This window comes from Xiphophorus hellerii, chromosome 20 (genome assembly GCF_003331165.1).
Source record: "Xiphophorus hellerii strain 12219 chromosome 20, Xiphophorus_hellerii-4.1, whole genome shotgun sequence".
Classification (NCBI taxonomy): domain Eukaryota; kingdom Metazoa; phylum Chordata; class Actinopteri; order Cyprinodontiformes; family Poeciliidae; genus Xiphophorus; species Xiphophorus hellerii.
In genome coordinates, this window is record NC_045691.1 from 13,254,779 (window position 1) to 13,273,774 (window position 18,996).

At 39.4% G+C, this 18,996-nt stretch overlaps 1 protein-coding gene across 1 annotated transcript in view; it reads left to right on the forward strand.

Annotated features, from left to right (window-relative positions):
• The window catches only part of megf6b (multiple EGF-like-domains 6b), a 64,194-nt gene that overhangs the window by 38,610 nt on the left and 6,588 nt on the right, over positions 1-18,996 (forward strand). The window contains 27 exon segments of the mRNA XM_032548369.1: positions 2,764-2,886; positions 3,991-4,116; positions 4,705-4,827; positions 5,273-5,395; positions 5,492-5,629; positions 6,802-6,924; positions 7,067-7,189; positions 8,407-8,577; positions 9,067-9,198; positions 9,297-9,425; positions 10,360-10,488; positions 10,641-10,756; positions 10,758-10,776; positions 12,211-12,345; positions 12,451-12,576; positions 12,655-12,677; positions 12,679-12,787; positions 13,155-13,283; positions 13,356-13,381; positions 13,383-13,488; positions 13,972-14,100; positions 14,178-14,306; positions 15,608-15,717; positions 15,719-15,737; positions 15,827-15,955; positions 17,146-17,274; positions 17,412-17,540. Of these exon segments, the coding sequence (XP_032404260.1) occupies positions 2,764-2,886; positions 3,991-4,116; positions 4,705-4,827; positions 5,273-5,395; positions 5,492-5,629; positions 6,802-6,924; positions 7,067-7,189; positions 8,407-8,577; positions 9,067-9,198; positions 9,297-9,425; positions 10,360-10,488; positions 10,641-10,756; positions 10,758-10,776; positions 12,211-12,345; positions 12,451-12,576; positions 12,655-12,677; positions 12,679-12,787; positions 13,155-13,283; positions 13,356-13,381; positions 13,383-13,488; positions 13,972-14,100; positions 14,178-14,306; positions 15,608-15,717; positions 15,719-15,737; positions 15,827-15,955; positions 17,146-17,274; positions 17,412-17,540 (3,003 nt within the window).

The following is an 18,996-nucleotide window of genomic DNA, read 5'->3' on the forward strand; positions in this document are numbered from 1 at the left end:
TATTAAAGCCAGCGGCTGCTGAGGCTTTGGCTCCGGTCCGTTGAGGATCGTGTTCTGGATGTGGAAACTTGGGCTAGAGGCTGGAGGGTATCTGCTGACTGACTGTGAGACTGCAGCCGACAGCAACTAAGCTCTCATTACAGGAAAAGCCAAAAGACTGCATGCTCCATTGACGGAAAAATGCATGAATGGCTCCTGCCAGCTTTCCTGGATGAAGTGAAACTCGGACTTGGCAGCAGAGACCCCAATAGGAAGAAAGTTTAGGAGCTTGCTTCTGCTCCAAATACTGTATTTGAAGATACAGTTGGACATTACTGGGAAACAGGTTTAGCCAGAGGTTTTACAGGAGCTGCTATGCACGTAAATAGAGAAAGAGTCAGGATTGTACTCTTAGTATTTTGCTCTTCTTGATATAATCACAAAAGCAGAACCTTTACAGAATTCCCTGCAGAGATTTTACTTTATTATTTGACATGATAAGGTTGATAAATGGTGGATCTTGTAAAGATATGATTTATGTGCAAATAACTCTTACCACACTGGTGCAAAGTAACACAAATAGGATTCAGATTGTCCAGATGCATCGCTGCGTTCATCCAACAGAACATGAAGTTCTTTACATGGCAACTTTTTTTCTCTGTGTGTTACAAATGGTCTCCTATCTACATTTATGACTTCCCAAAGAGCTATAAAAATTATTACTTTCACCCCCATATTCCATATTTTCACACTGCGAGAATTTACACTGTGCTAAAGTGTGAAGGAAAACCTGTTGTGGTGAGTCCAGACAGCCTCTGCAGGGGAGGCTCCAGAAGGTTTTGATACAGGGCAGAAATATCTCTTAAACCTGAATGAATAAATACAGTGGATGTCTGCCTAATTATGGTTCCAGTTTTCATGGCATTGCCCATTTTTGGATTTTTCTGTGGAATTTAACTCCAAAAAACCCCCCAAAAAACATACCTATTTACAGATTTTTCTCATAGAGCATATGAAAACAAAACATTCAAAAGAAGACATAGAATGGGCCCTTAACGGTGTTTTCAAATCTCCAGCCAGTAGCCAATCCAGGAGCGCCATTTATTTTCCTTGGTGCTAATTGCCCGCACCCACAAGTATATTGATAGACATTAAAGCACATTTGTTAGGGGGGCATGATATAAAGGTATTAACATCAGGATTAGCCAATGTTAGTTTATTTTATTTATTTTATTTTTTTACAGTATCGTTCTGATAAGTGAAACTGGGTCATATTAACAACTGATGTTTATTTCCATCTTGTTTGTGTTTCTGGCATTTGTTTGGGCATATTAAAGGCTGTTTCCCCCTCACATTACCTTTTGTACCAGATTTTCTTTATCAGATCATGCCTTCTGCTTTGCAAAATCTGTTCATGACCAACTCCTCTGAAGTTGAATGTAAAAATAAACAAAACCCATAAAAAAACCTTTATATTTACATTTTGACCTTACATCTATCTATATCTGTACCACCTCTGTCACTGTGTTGTAAAAATTACCCTTTTGACTTCAGTTTTGAAAGTCTGCTTTAGTAGAGATAATTGCCAAGGAGGTAATGGTAATGTTCTCTTTCTCCAAACAGAGTTGACTGGGAACAGTCTTCTGAAATTAAAATATAAAATACCCTCTCTTCAGAACATAATTTCATCAAGTGATGTCATGTATTTGTGTATGAAATGTGTCCCTGGGGAATCTGATTGTGTATTTTGTCTGGCTGGATAAATGTCATAAATATACAGTTTGTTTTATTTTCACTGTTTGCCTGTCATTTTTACAGCATGGAATTAAAAACGTGCGGTTTGTGGTGAAGCATCTGGTGAATTTCTGCTGTAGGGACAGCAGTCGTCCTGTTCTTCAAGCTTTCAGATCAGATCTTTTTTTCACACAGATTTCAGTGAATTCTTAAAATAGTTTCCTGATAAAAAAAAAAAACCTGGCTGAGGTCAACATTATTATGAACAAAACACCTCACACACGGGCTCCTAAATAGTGTTTTATGATGTGTTAGCTTGTTTTACAGACCTCGCAGCAGCCAAACAGTTTTCCTTCCTTTTTTATATGAGTCACTTGTTGCAGTTTGAAATATTTTCATTATATCTACTCCAATAGTTTAGTCAGTGTTGGAAAGAATAGGTGACTAATGTCCTAATCATTCCGTTCTCAGCTGTGAGGCTGCTAGAAACTCAGATGGAGACGGGCTTCATATATCATCTCAGATCTCACAGGGGGTCTGCTCATGAAATGTATTAATCTTTGACCCCTGAAACCGGTGCCATCCAGATATGTGGTTTGTTTGATTAGAAATCAGTTCACATGCGAAGGCTGTTATATTTTCCTCACCACAATATTCTCAGATGGAGAGTCCGCCTCTTCTGTTTGTTTATTCCCAACACAGTCGACTGAGAGGAATGTTTTGGTTTTGCATCTTCTGGCTCAAGTTTCCATATGCTTCTTCACTCGGGGGGGTTCTGAAGAGCTGCAGGAATTTAAATGTGCTTTAAATGTTCAGTAGTTGTTTCCACATGGAAGTAAATGTTTGTTTGAGCTGCAGTAAGCTTGTAAAAAACTCCCCCCCATTCTCATCCATCATCTCCTCTCAGCCGGAGGTGCATCTCTGTCCTAAAGCCTGACTTATTAAGACACTCTCACACTTCAGCAGTTCATTTGGGGTTTCTTTTCTTGTAATGAGGAGTTTTACTGAAATTGTTCATGTCTGTTCTTCCTGTCTGGATCTTCTGTTCAGATATAGATGAATGCCAGGTCCATAATGGAGGCTGCCAGCACAGATGTATTAACACCAGAGGCTCGTACTATTGTGAATGCCACCCTGGCTCCAGGCTTCATGTGGACGGTCGCACCTGCCTCAGTGAGTAGATTTGGAAACATTCACTGCTGTCGACATATGGGATTAATGGACATATGGGTGCATATTGAACCATTCTGGTGCATCGCATTGATAAAATTACTGATGGCGCTAACTGAAAATATGTAATGAAAAAAATTAAAAATAAAACAGCTTTTTTTTGACAGAATCACCTCTTGGAGAGTTTTCAGTGTTGGTTCAAATGCATCTGTTGGTCATTTTATTGAAGTTTGCTATGGGCATTTAACTCTTAATGTTGCAGGTGACCACTTTGGGGCAAAAACGTAAATGTTCAAATATTCATTGGAGGGAAACTATAAAGAAATGAAGGAACTTCAGAGTTGTATACAGAGGTTTATAAACCTGGTGCTGGCTTTAGTGTCCTGTTTGACATTTAGATTTGAAATCATTAAGTCATTTATCTTACTACACAGATATGTTAGCAAGAACCCAACCATTCGTGAAAGGCTTTTCTCTGACAGATGTGTGAAGAAATAACATATTACAACCTTTGCAACAGAGTCCTGATGGAATGATTGTGAATGCAGTTCATTTATGATGTTATTTATACTAATAAATTAGTTTTTTATTCTTCTGTCCATTCCAAACTGATAGTTTGAGTTCATGAAAGCATAAAAACAGAGACTCTGTTCTCACATCAACTCTCTCATCTGCCCGGTGAACTTCAGATGTTTCCCACACACTTAGCTTGTAGCTGCATAATATTTAATCTGGAAAACGCTGTGCGGTTTGACATGCACTCAGGATGGATTGGTCTTGATTCCAGTCTCTCAGTATGAACAACACAGCCTGTGAGTTCTTCTACCAGTTATTTTCCATTAAACGATTTAGACCCATCTGTTTCTTCAAAGAGGACAAATGTAGGTTGGGACGAACTGGGATCAAATTGAACCAAGCCTCATTAGCGGACGAGTAAGCTGTCCACTGTGGATGACAATCACTCAGGTGTTGCTGAGTTTTAACTTTTTATTGTGATGAGGTATTTTAGCTTTTAGTTTGAAAGGGTCTAGAAGTTAGAGATTTCACTTCAGATTTGAGTGATTTATTCCTGCAAGTTGCCTAATTTTCTATTTTCACATTTTCAGCCGCTGTACTCTTGCGCTGTCCGCAATGGAGGATGCGAACACTACTGTCTGCAGCAGTCGGCTTCACATTTTCGCTGCCGCTGCAAGCCAAATTACGTGGTGGCAGAGGATGGCAAGCACTGTAAATGTAAGTAACCAAGTTGAATACATATATAATATGCACCACCTAAACACACAAAACAAAAAAGGATTGGACTGTTCCCAACTGATGAAAGGTGAGCTTCTAAACATAATGTTAAAAACACTTTGACTCATTCTGCTGGCAGCTGTAATTTTATCTCAGGAAAACTAAGATTGAATACCACTCTGTGTCTTATTGAGTTACATTTATTGTTTTTTTTTCTTCTTCATAATTATTGTTTTCATGTCCAATGCTTGTTTTAATCACCACAGTCTCAAAGGCTTCACAGTCAAGTATGGTCTTCCAAATGTAGGAAATTATACATGAATTTCCATCTGCTAAATGACGAGCTTTTAGATGCCTTTTCTTTGTGATTGTTGGCTTTTAAACATCTTCCTTTAATTATTCAGAGGTGAATGCTCTGATCATACAAGTAAGACACGCTGCCACAAGTTAATTTCTGCAGAGAGAGCTCAATTCAAAGCTATGCACGTGTTGGGCATTAACCTTTAGAAAAAACAAGTTTTATAGATTTCTGCTGTAAAATAATGGAGACTGTGTGATGGTGATGAAGGCGTGCTTTTTGTGCTCCAGTGCAGAATCCTTGTGCAGATCAGAATGGAGGCTGCATCCATGAGTGTCGAGTTGATGGAGGAAAGCCTTTCTGTGATTGCAAACTTGGCTATCTGCTGGCTGAGGATGGGAAAACTTGTGAAGGTGGTTTCAAATTCATTTTCTTAGTTATGCGTGGAGTGGAAGTTCAATGTTAGGTGAAGTAAAAGTACTTTAAAATTCCATCTGAAGTCATTTTATGGATATTTAAGGCTTTCACTCTCTGAGGCAAAGTTTCAAATAGCTGCTGGATCAACTGTGTTTAAAGATTGTTTTAAGAAATAAAATATATTTGGAACATTTTGCAAAAGTAAGACATAGAGAGTATAGTCATAAACGTAAAAACTATAAACTATGAATGAAAATAAGATGTCTAACCCTGCAGCCATGTGTGTGGTTAATATCTACTAAAGCTGTGAAGGTTATATTGTTTTTAGGCCTATAAAAAGCATTTGATTCATGAGCAGCACATTTAAAATGTCATTGAGCTTGTGCAGACCATATGCAATTCGTCCTACAGTACATAATGCTTAAACACGTCCTTCCTCAGATATCGACGAGTGTAAAACAGAGGAAACCAACTGTGCTCATGGCTGCCGCAACACTCTGGGCTCCTATGCTTGTGTTTGCAACACTGCCTATGAGCTGGGATCTGATGGGAAACAGTGTTACAGTCAGTTTGAATATCATCATGCATGTTAAACTTTAAACTCGTCTGACTGAGCCCCATTCCTCCTGATGGACCTTCTGATCTCACTGTGAATTTTAGGAATTGAGATGGAGATTGTGAACAGCTGTGAGAGCAACAACGGTGGATGTTCTCATCACTGCCAGCATTCAACCAGCGGGCCGGTGTGCACCTGTAACCATGGTTACCGGCTCAATGATGACCTGAAAACCTGTGTTGGTATGAGACTGCAATGCACTCGAACTGATGTGAAGCACCTGAATATACATTGGAGATTGCATCAGCATCAGCATATATAGAATGTAGTACTTTGTTGTTTATATGATGTTAGTACCGGAATGTTTTCTATTTCTGTTTTCCAAATACTTGCAACTACTCTGCAAAGAATTGGATAAAATTTCAGTCTCCAGACGTACAGGCTTACTCCAACAAAACTTTAATTTCAGTAAAATGTAGCTTTATAAAATCTTCACTCAGGGGATTGAGTACAAACGCACAACTTTGTATCTTTTTTCTGCCACTCCACAACTATGTACTACATTATATTAGTCTATCACATAAGCTCCAGATATAATACATTGAAGTTTATGGCATGACAAAATGTGAAAGGGGACAATAATATTTTTGCAATATTTTAGGTTTTTTTAAGTCCACTGACAAAGATAACCCAAATTCACTTCACTTTTACCCATCTGCACAATGTTTAATAAATTTACATCTGTTTTGTGTCATTTTTACATCTGCAAACATGAATTGGAGTTATAAATGCTCCCTGATCAAACTAGCTGTCTGCAACAATACTGAAGAGTTATAACTCATTTATTATTAGTAAATCTTGTAATGTGGAGTTCAATCTTCCAAAATGTTCATAAAGTCCAAGAGCCATCAGTATAAGTCAATTCTAACAAGAACTGAACTCTGTTGAACTTTCATTTATGCTCATAAAATTGGATTCACAAGACTTTACATGAAGTTATCACATTTGATTACTGTAGCAGTATTATTAGCTTAGTCAACACTACAACTTTGCCAAATACACAAAAATACACAAAAACAGAGGGGAAAACATGTCATAAAGTGCATTAAATGTTTGTTTTAATGTGCTCATAAAATCTTCACGCACTTTAAGAATTTGTAGAGTGCATGGTAAATTGTACTTCTGTTTAGGAGGTGGAACATTATTGAAGCTTGTTGAACATTTATTATAACAAGCCAAAGTGTGACGAATAGGGAGTTAGCTCTAAATATTTTTTTAGTTGTAACTTGGTTGTAATTGGTTGCTAAATCAGCACACTTTATATTTTCTCATAAAAGATTTCTGTCAGAAAGCAGTAAAGCACATCCCCAACTTGGCTCTCTTTTTTTGTGTTCCTGCTTGTTGTGTTTGTCAGACGTTGATGAGTGTGGAGAACAGACTTCCTGTTGTGAGCAGGACTGCACCAACTACCCCGGGGGTTATGAATGCTACTGCTCAGCAGGATATAGACTCAATGCAGATGGATGTAGCTGTGACGGTATGTTTTGCCCCCACATAAAACAAGGCTGACTCTCCTAATTTATTTCAGATTCTGTGGGTTTGTTGTTTCGTTGTTTTTCTAACTTTACCTTGAGATGTAGCAAAAGCTGTAGACCTTTTGTTGTGTCTGTGTTGTTCAGATGTAGATGAGTGTCTGGCTGCTAATGGTGGCTGTGATTACACATGCCAGAATACCGCTGGCTCCTTCCAGTGCTTCTGTCGCCGGGGTTTCCAACTGGACGAGGACAGGCGCTCCTGCCTCCGTGAGTTTCAGCCGTGTTTTTTTTTTATTTCATCCTTAGAGATAAGTAGTCCCAAATTCACTTTCTGCAGGCTAAAAGTGAATTAAATTTTGTTCAGTTCACCACCTGTCCTTAACTAAGTTCATGTTCAAAAAACACAAAGTAGTTTCCCCTTAGTCATAAGTTTTTCTGTGTAATGAACTTTAAAAAAATAATTATCCATAAATTAGCATACAGATAATTGCATCATGTTTCATTTGCAACCTTGCCACATTAACATCAGCAAAAATGGAAATACCTAGCACTCTAAAACTATTTAAAGGTTTTAATGTGGGCAAAAAAGGAATATGTTTTGGCTACAGGCTGTTGTCAGCTCACATTCTTTTTTTGCCCACATTAAAACCTTTATGTATGTTTGTACTGGACTGGAGTTTGTCCAGAGTATGAACCTGTTAGACCATTTTTCTTATCAGAAAAGCTCTAGCTTATTCCAACTGGATGGAGATCATCTGTGAGCAATAAGTGCATGTCTTGCTATAAATTATCACAAAATGTAAAAACAAAAAGTTCAAATGCTTTAGCTGAGTCACTGTAAAATCTTGATTCTTTAAAAACATGTCGGCTGTCAAAATCTTTACTCATCTAAATGAGGCTAAACATGACAAAAACAATGATATGTTGTTGCTTTTGTCCTGCAGATTGTAGTGAATCTTGATGCCTTGACTTACATCTTGAATGAAATCTTGAATGAATCTTGAATTCATAACTTTCAAGTCTACTACTAAGTCACCCAATAAATGCTGTTGTCCCAATAAAGAATTTTACATTTATTTTTGAAAATGCCATTTTTGTTTCTATTAAAAACAAAGTTTCAAAGAGGCATAAATAATTTTAGGCTTAACTATATACTTTAATCACCATAACTACAATTCTAGAAATTGCAAATGCATTTTTTGTGCATTTTTAGTTTTTACGAGGTCTAATATTACAAAATCTCCTTTACTAATGAGTGGCAGAGAACCTTTCAGAGTTGAAGACGTTTTGATTCACTTTAATTTGTTAGGAATTTTATGTGGCCTTATGTTACCTTTTAAAATGTTCTCTTTTTTCTTGTAAAAAATATCTAAATCCCAGTGACTTTTCAGTGTATGCTTACTGAAATTATGTTTTGTGTGATTTGGTGGTGTGAAAGAACATGCTGATATTGACATTTGCGTTTTTCTCTTGTTCCATTGCAGCTCTCGAAGGTGCAGTTGAGTCCGTCTCCAGCGGAGGCGCCATCGAGCTGTCCCTCATTCATCCCCAGCTCATCTTGCTCCGCGACTACGACCAACCCCTGGAGCGTTACGACGACTACGAAGATGACGATGGGGAGCTGAGGGCTGAGAGCAGCCTGGCAGAGAAATTTGGTGAGTTTTCTCTCTCTGCCATTATTAACTCATTATCATTAACACGAAACCTGCATCTGATTACCAGGCCTCTGTGAAGTGTTTAGACTGACTCTTTCAGAGGAAGACCACACGGGGAGTGTTAATTATCTCAATTCATGCTTCCAGACGACCAGGAAACTACCAGGCAGGAATGCTGCGGCTTATCTGGCACAGTAGCTGATTAAACCAGGGAACCAAAGATCTTTTTTCAGCTGTGCATATTTGATGAACATTCTCGATAACAATGTAATCAAAACTGGACACAAGTGGCACACACTGTACTGTCTGATTTTAGTATATATCATAGCATAATGTTACAATTTCTGTGGCCTTCTTGTCTATTTATTGGTTTGGAGTCATGGACTGTTTCATTTGCTCTAGTAACACTGTTAGAAAAATAGGGAGATAAAATAGTGTTTCTGCTTGACTGATCATGGTTACAGCTGTTGGTAATTATTCTGTTTTCAGTGTGCCTGGACAACACCTTCGGCAGCGACTGCAGCCTGACCTGTGATGACTGCACTAATGGGGGAATATGCAATATTTGGAAAAGCGGCTGCGACTGTCCAGATGGATGGACGGGAATCATCTGCAATCAGAGTGAGGGTTGACCAGAGATGCTCATCACCTGCATGTCGCTGTGATTGCAAGTGTTCCCTGTTAGGAATCTAAACTGTTGAAAAATGTCAATCTCACAGCCTGTCCTGCGGGGCATTTTGGAAAAAACTGCTCGTTTTCCTGTAAGTGTAAAAACGGAGCCAGCTGCGATTCGGTCAGCGGGAGCTGCCGCTGCCCTCCTGGTGTGACTGGAGATTTGTGTCAGGATGGTGAGAAACCTCTATTTTTTATGGTTTTGTTCTTACTTTCCACATTAAATTGCTGAAACATCATTCATAAAGCTATTTTGAATACAGTACCTTGTAAAAGCATTTATACAACTTGAACTTTTTAATATGTTGACACATGAAACCAGCAAATTCAATGTATTTTATTTGGATTATATGTTATAGACTAACACAAAACAGGGAAATGATATATGATTAATATTTTCCTTCTAAAAATGAAAACTGCATCATGCATTTGAATTCAGTTTTCTTGGGTCAATCTTTTGTAGAATCGCTGCTCACTGCAGTCGCAGCTGGAAATCGTTTAGGATGTTTACCAGCTCTGGACATCTGGAGACTGAAATTTTTACCTCTTATTTGTGAAATAATTCCAGCTCAGTCAGACTATACGAAGAGCGTCTGTGAGAATTCAGTCTAAATTATTGCCATAGATTTGTAATTAGACTTAGTTCTGTGCTTTGACTAGGCCGTTGTATCGCCTGAATATGCTTCGGATAATTTCATTGTATCTCTGGTTGTATGTTTAGGGTTGATTTCCTGCTGGAAAGTGAACCTCTGTCTTCTTTCATGACCTTTCTGCAGTGTTCCTTGGTCTCCATGATGCTGTTTGCTCACTAATGTTTTCTAAGAATCCTTTGAGATCTAGATTAAACTACACACAAGTGGAACATTTATTATTTAGGTGATTTTTTTTAAGTTAATTGATTGCACTGTACTTCATTTAGGAACATCAGAGTAAGGGACTGAATATAAATATATTAAAAATGTATTTTCCACTTCAGTTATGTTGTAGTTTACATTGGTCCCTCATAAAAAAAATTCTAAGAAAACACATTGAAGTTTGTGGTTTTGAAGAGGGCAAGATGTGAAAAGGTTTTTCAGTGATTTACTAATATGGCACATCTTCTGTCTCCAGGTTGTCCTAAAGGTTTCTATGGGAAGCAGTGCAACAAGAAGTGCAACTGTGCTAACAACGGCCGCTGCCACCGAACCTACGGAGCCTGTCTGTGTGAAGCCGGACTGTATGGACGCTTCTGTCACCTTCGTAAGACTCCTAAAACACTAACCTCCCACTTTGAAATTTTCATTTCCTGAGCCATGCATTTCTATTTCATAGTACAAAGTCATATTTCTATGCCCTGTGACACAAAATTGTTCATTTCAAATGTAAATGTTTTCTTAAATTTTAATTTCTAGCATGTCCTAAGTGGACCTTCGGAGCTGGCTGCTCTCAGGAGTGTCAGTGTGACCAGAAAAAGACAAAGGACTGTCATCGCCACCACGGCACCTGTATCTGCAAACCTGGTTACCACTGGCAGCACCTGCAACGAAAGTGAGAAACGTACAAACTGTGTCAATTTTTGAGAGCCTGACCCTTTTTTATGCCATTACATTAAAATATATTTTTATGAAAAATAAACAAGAAATTCACAATAATAAGACAGAGATGTAATGCTTTCACAGACTCAAATTAACAAAGATAAAAGAAAAATGCTTCAAAATCAACCAGTTGTCTTGGCACAATCTTTTCTCCCCATTTTTTGCTGTGAAATATAACGTTCACACAAATGCTGTTTATAAACATCTGATTATATACATCTGTTTTTAGTTTCAGGTCTTAAATAACATATAGATCTCCATGGCTAAGACTTTGTTATTTATGTTTTCTGGAGCGTATTCAAATTACAACCATATAGATAATTATTGCATAAAGTCCAGACTCCCTGCTTTGATTTTAAAGTATTCACATGCAAATTAGTGGAAGGATTTAGTAATTACAGCTTTTTACTTTGCACCTACCCTCTTTAAAACAAAACAAAAGAAAAAACTAACTAACATAAATGGACAGTTGGCCTGAATGGTATTCACTGCTTCATCCTTCATTATTTTAATTACTGTAAGGATATATACACGATGTGGTGTTGATTCTAGGCTTGACTAGAAAGATTTTGCAGTGACTCAACAAATGGAGATGTGCATAAAATCTTTTTTTTTTAAAAAACTGTGATTACCTCTAAGAAAACATGCTATCATCATCACTTTTCCATCAGAAGTTCTTCACAAGCAACAATATCACTGCTAATGAAATTGCACTCAAAGTGAAGCTTAGAAACACATAAGAAACTCCAGTAAATGTTCCTAGTGACTATTTAAATAAGGGAGACTTTTGGACTCTTTCCTGGTCTCAGGCAGGACGACAATGTGTGGGTTCTACCCGTTGCCAGGCCCACTCACAATTTGCCATAAATAACGGATGGGATCAATTCATTGTCCAAGAACAACTTGGACCAACTATCCAGGAGCAGGTTAGTGGTTGAACAGAGATTTCTCCTCTTAAATGGAGCAGAAAGTTGACAATGAAGTAGCTCAGAGATTTTCAGCCCATGGCCAGAAACCTCTTCATAGCTTATTCTAGTGAGAAACCTGTGATTGATCCACTAGCTGCTGTCAGAATGGGTCACCATCAGTCAGGATTTGGCCCAGAAGTTCATGTCCTGTATTTGAATTACTCAGGTGTTGACAAAAAACAAGCTGATGCTTTGCATAAACTTGATGGATTTGATAATGAAGACCTTTAAAACCTATTCAACTCACAGCATTTAGGCATCTAGACATGAAGACGGCTTGCTGAATTTGATACTAACAAAGTGGCCAATAAAGTGTAATGAACACAGTATAATAAGGGAAGAAGAGGACGGTAATTTCCAGCTCTAACAACATTGTGTTTTACGCGATGAGTGAAGTGTGTGCTCGTTTTTGTGTCCAGGCTGTAAAACTGGTACTTTTGGACTCGGCTGTGAGCAGGGGTGCGCCTGTCCACCTGGAGAGTCCTGTGATCATGTGACTGGAGCGTGCCAACGAAAATGCTCTGCTGGGCGTCATGGGGAGAAATGTGAGCAAGGTAGAGGACAGCAGGAGACAAAGACATAGAATTATAATTCTTATTCTGAATTGGAAAAAGGTCCATTCTGTGTGTGGGGGCGTGTGTGTGTGTGTTGTGTATCAGAGTGTCCAGAGGGGATGTTTGGACCTGGCTGCATCCAGTCGTGTAACTGCACCGGTGCGCCATGTGACAAAGAGACAGGACAATGCCACTGTCATGCTGGGACGCATGGAGAGCACTGTGAGAACTGTGAGTGAGCATGCATGGATGTAAGTGTGGAACACAAGGACACAGTTTTCCAACAATAAGATAATTTTTCCTCCTCAGTGTGTCCAGAGGGTTTCTGGGGTCCCTGGCTGCAGGGAAACCTGCCCTGCTTGTGAGAACGGGGGCGCCTGTGATAAACACAACGGGTCTTGCGGCTGCCCGCCTGGATACATGGGAACACTCTGCCAAACCTGTGAGTTACAGCAGCAGGCATTTTGGGGAAGGTATCCATAGCAACATGCATTAAACATTCCACTAGATGAGAAGGATGGCAGCGGTGTGGAAAAGTGAGGTGGCCCCGTTTGGATGTGAAATGAAGGAGCTGGAAGACAGATGGGATAATTTTTCTTTACGGTCATTAGCTAAAAATCCTTCAGCCGCCTCAGAGGTTGAGTGGATTTCAACCACGCCATAAAGCCACCATGAAGGTGGCTCCTAAAGCCACCTTTATGGGAACTTGGTGCTTCACAGGCAATCATCTGGAGTTGGTTATAGAAAATTCATTTTGATCTTAATAAACATATATATATGTATATTTTTTAATTTTTTTTCCCATGTAGCTTGCCCAAGTGGACGTTTTGGTCTGAGATGCCAGATGAAATGTGTGTGTGAGAACAATGCTCGCTGTGACCCAGAGAATGGACAGTGTACCTGCGCTCCTGGATGGACTGGACACGACTGCAGAAAAGGTAAAGGCCCCAAAGAGCTGAGCTGTAGGCATTTAAAAACTCTTCTGATGATTCGTGCATTCTTTGTTGCAGTTTGTGATGCAGGGCACTGGGGTGCTGAACTGCGCAGAAACATGCGACTGCAGAAATGGAGACGGAAGCTGTGACGGTGTGACGGGCCTGTGTAACTGTGAAGCAGGATTTACTGGACCAAGCTGCCAGCAGAGTATGCTTCTATGTGCTGACTTCCAACAGTATTTACTTAACTTTTTTAACTGTTTCATATGGTGTCATATTGCAGCCTCAAACTTTTGTGTACGCTATTGCACTTTTATGTGATAAACCCACACAGTTAAGCAGTGTATAACTGTAAAATGAAAAGGGGATATACAACTCTGGAAAAAAACTAAGAGCCCACTGCAGCTGAACCCCATTGAAAACCTCCTGGTTTTTCCACCAAATATTGATTTCTGATCTCTTCCTGAGTTAAAACTTTAGTATTGTTTCTAAATCAATATGAACTTGTTTTCTTTGCATTATTTGAGGCCTGAAAGCACTACATCTTTTTTGTATTTTGACTGTTTCTCATTTTATGCAGATAAATAGCAAATCTTTGCTTGGCATTTCGGATACATGTTGTCAGTAGTTCATGGAATAAAATAACAATGTTTATTTTTCTCCTGTCTTCTTGTGTTTGGTTTACCCTCAGAGTGCCCTGCAGGTCTGTTCGGTCTGAGTTGTCATCATCTCTGTCAGTGTGAAAATGAAGCGCTGTGTGACCATGTGAGCGGAGCTTGCACGTGTCAGGTGGGATGGACGGGTTCCTTCTGTGAAAAGCGTAAGAGAAACGCAGTGAAGCCGGACTCACTAACTTTAACAATGTGATGTGGTTTGTAAGAGAGGCCTGTATTTCAGCGTGTCCTCAGGGTTTCTACGGTCTGGACTGCCAGGAGAAGTGTTTCTGTCAGAACGGTGGGAGTTGCGATCACATCAGTGGCGTTTGTTCCTGTCCTGCAGGCTGGATCGGCCCATTCTGCAATCTGAGTGAGTGATGGTGCAGGTGTTGAGACCTCAGAGGGTGACAATATGTCCAGATTCTTCAGGTTTCTTAATGATAACAGGGAGTGGTTTCTCTCCGCTGCTGCCATGTGCTTTATGAGCACGAGGGAATTGCTCCAAAGTCAATGACTTGATATAATCAACTGGACTTCTTCAACTGGATATCTTTGTACTATCTTGAATTATATGATCAGCTGATTCTGACTGTAGTTTTTATCATTTCAATTGCTTTGGACTGTCTGTCCTCACAACTGGACACATTTCTGTTTAAAACACCAGGTTTTGTGAGGTTAAAAATACCTTGGATATGAAACAAACTGACATATCCTGCTTAACTCTGTGTAACCTCATATTGTTAGAGGAAAAAAAAATGTAAGAAATAAAAATCTGTAATTACTTTCTTGCATAATTTTTCACACACTTGAGCTTCAGGTCAGTCATCTTGTTCTATTTAACTATGAACTTGATTAATCAAGTAAGATCATTTTAACATTTGCATCTTTAAGCTAAAACCCCAGTTTGCGCAAACGTTTAAAAGGATCAGAGGGATTTCATTCTACAAATGTAACAGTCAGGAGAAGGGAACACCAAAGTCCATGGATGGATTTAGGAATAGTTCTGAATCTGAATACAAGATGGTTTGGGCCAAAAACCCTTCAGTTTTCTGCTAGAAATCTGTGGATGAAGAGGAATTTTATTTGTCATGTCCTCAAAAATTAGCTTTATTGGAGGAAAATTATGTTTTTCTTTACAAACTGAGAGATTTAAAGGAGTTTTTAAGGGAGATTAGGCAAATGTAAAATGTGGCTTTCTGAATAAATCAAAAGATGCTTCAACAAAGAAAGAGTTCATGGTTTATTTATTTATTTTTTCTCACAATGCTTGGTTTGTTTTTTAGTTGACTGGTAAAGGGTAAATGTCACATAAATGAAAAAATTGTTGAAATGATTTTCATGGTTTAGTTTATTTGCATAGCAAACACTTATATTTTACCAGGACTGTGTAGAATCACTGTTCTGAATCTGACTACATGATTGGATTACACTGCAATGAATTGGACTGGTTGGAACTGAATTAGAACATTTTCTGACTTAAACTGAAGACAAAAATAAAAAAAGACCCGGTTGGTTTCAGATATTTGGGAAGGTCCAGCTCAACATGAGAAAGTACCATCTTGGTGTTCCCCATGCTGAGGCCTGTATTACTTTCCAAATGCTGGAATTTTCACTTTTCATGATCAGAGTTCATCTGCAGGTAATGATATTGTTTTCTCCGTCTCCTGGCAGCGTGCCTGGCTGGTTTCTATGGGCCGGGATGTAACCGAACCTGTGGCTGTCGCAACGGCGGCATCTGCCACCCAGCCGGTGGCCAGTGCTCATGTATGCCGGGCTGGACCTGGACCCAACTGCATAGAAGGTGAGTTTGTGCTGTCGAGAGAAGTGATCATCCGCAATATAGGTGAAGAAGAGGTCACGCCAGAGTGTTTGTGTCTGATTTTCTCCCAGAATGCCCGGCTGGGTTTTATGGGGCAGACTGTCAGCAGGTCTGCTTGTGCCAGAACGAAGCCACCTGCAACAAAACTGATGGAAAATGTTCATGTCCAGCTGGTTGGACGGGTACGGCCTGCGAACTGGGTAGGTAGCACTTCACCACATTAAAATGTAAGATGAAATGAGGATTAACTGTACATAACTTTCTATTTCTGGAATCAGTGATCCCTTATAACAACATCCCACACAGGCTGATATCTGCAGGAATCTGGAAAACACTTATATGACAGGAAAATCTACTGAGGTTTAGCCAGTTTATGTAAACTATTTTATTTGAAGTTTGACAAAGTAAATATTACCATAATGGTTGATACCCCTGATTAAAAACAAAGTAGTAAAAATCCTTAAAACAGATGCATTTTTAATAAAAATAAAAACATTTCCCACTGAAAAATTTAGAAAAAGAAAATCAAAGGATATTTATTCAATAGGGGAAATGTCTGGTTAAGAAATAAATGTATTTACAACTTGGGTTATACAGTTCTTCTCATAATTAATATCTAAGCATATTTAAAAAGTTAATTTACTTCTTGAATTAGTGTCTAGGAATCTTTATTGCTAACAAATAACATCCTGTTTCCTGAGGGTATAAATGTGACACTAGTTTTTGCTGCTCTTCACAATGGGAAAGACAGGAGAAAATGCCATTCCAGTGAGACAGCCTTCTGATGAGTCAGAGCAGGGATGCTTTCAAAAGCTGCAGGAACGTGAAACACGGAAACAAGAGTTTCAAACACCTGGAAAGGATTCTTGTTTGCTCAAATCATAATGACGGGGGACAGAATAGAAGAAAAACATCAGAGACCCTGAAGAAAACATTCAACATGATGCTTTGGGGTTCATTTCTTTCTTTCTTTTTTTATTTCACTCTTTAAAGTTTAATTTGTGGCCTGAGCTCATTTATTTCTGCCAGAAGTCTGGTTATTTGCTGGCAGCGAGTGTGTTTCTGAATCGACCCGGTGATGATATTCTGGCTACTTCTTCCTCTGAGCTCTCCTTCACACTCTGTCCTCCCTCAGTGACTGTTACAACCTTTCGTTGTCGGGCTGTGCCAGGAACCCCCTCCTCCTCCTGCACAGGAAACCTCTAATCTTGTCGCAGGAATGTCTCCAAACTCTGTGCCCTGTGAGGTTCAATTAGAAAGAGTTGGAAGGGGTGAAAAAAAGGCATGTTGCACTGCTAATCAGACAGTGTTTCTGTGAAATGTCTCACGCCATCATGTCTCTCTCTCTCTCTTTCTCTGTCTGTTTGTGCGTGTGGCCGTGTGTGGACAGAGTGCACGGTGGGCCGTTTTGGGGCAGACTGCCAGCAGCGGTGTGAATGTGAGAACGGCGGCGTGTGCGACAGCCAGGCAGGACGGTGCAGCTGCAGAGCCGGTTGGGTAGGAGAGCGCTGTGAGAAAGGTGGGTCACTCAGGCTGAACGACAGAAACGATGACCTCATGTGAACCGCAGCAGTGTGGAGAAACTAAGCTCACATGACAGCGATTCTGTGTGTTTTTGTTAATCATAACTTGTAAATCTCACCTTCCTGTGAGCAGCGTGTGAAACAGGCTTGTACGGGGCTGGCTGCACTGAGCGCTGCCGCTGTGTGCACGGGGTTTCCTGTCATCACGTGACCGGGCAGTGCCGGTGTTCTCCAGGCTGGAGGGGAAAGCTTTGTGACAAAGGTATTAATGTTGGAGAGGATTGATTAGAGCAGAGGGATCAAACTCCTGTCCTCAAAGGCCAAGGTCCTGCAACTTTTAGATTGATCTCAACACACCTGAGTTATAAATTATGTCCCTGGCAGCACGCTGTAGCGCTTGCCTTTGTGCTGGGGAGGTCATTCAAACGTTTGATTCAGGCATGTTAACTTCCTGAAGGTGGAGTTCAGAAAAAGTAAGTTTTTAAAGAGACAAAGGCTCAATTTCAAGGCAACAAATTTTGTAGTCAAATTTCTTTTAACTCATATTCATTATTAATAGCATTTTCACACCAACTGAAGTTATGGTTCATTGTGCTATAAATACCACTATGTCGTTGGAAAACGCATAACACTGCCTCTTTAAGAGGATCTGCACAGAAACAAATACCATAAAACCTTTATGAATTTCAATGCTGTAAAAATGAGCTGGCCAGAATTTCACCACAGCAACGTGAGACACTGAAAACACACTACTTCAAGTTATTGCTGCTTTGGGTGGCTCTACACGCCATTAAATCAATGACTGTGCATAAATTTTCCTCTCACTGTATTGACAGGTATGATGATCCGCTCTGTTCAATTATGTTTGAGTTACAGGTGAGAAAACATCCGACAAATCTCAGAGGTGGTCGCTACAGAAATGAAAACTAAAAAACATTGGTTCAAAAACAACAAATTATCATTAAATTTAGATAAAAACTAAATTCATGATATTTGAAACCACAATAAACAGGAAAATAATCCAATCGAAATAACTATTGACAGTGTTGATTTAGAACGAGTTCACTGAGGTCAAATTTTTGGGTGTCATGTTGGATGATAAATTTAGCTTGAAACCACAGACCTGCCAAGTAAAATCAAAACTAGCCAAAAGTATTGCTGTCTTGGGGGGAAAAAGAAACGCTCTGGACTACAAATCTTTATTTTGTGTAATACTTTATTTTGTGTAATACTCTCAGATGTACCACATCTGACATGTACAGTAATAACAAAAAAAAAAAATCTATTTGAATACTGTATAAAGGGGAATATTGGAAACATACAGACCCATTTTGTTTTGTTTTTTAATCAAATGTATTCAAATTCTGGGACCTTGTCAAATTTGAAACTGTACAATTTATGTTAAAAGTTTAAAAGTCGGGGCATGCCAGTGGTGGCGTAGGGGTTAGCGCGACCCATGTTTGGAGGCCTTGAGTCCTCGACGCGACAGTCACGGGTTCGACTCCCGGACCCGACGATATTTGCCGCATGTCTTCCCACCTTTCCTGTCAGCCTACTGTCATATATATGGGACACTAGGGCCCACAAAAGACACCGGGGAGGGGTTAAAAAGTTTAAAAGAAACCATCAACTTCCACACAATATGCAAAACATGTATTGAGACAGAGAGGAGGGTTATAATTTAAGAGGAGAAGGAAATTTAAAAAAAGTATTGGAAC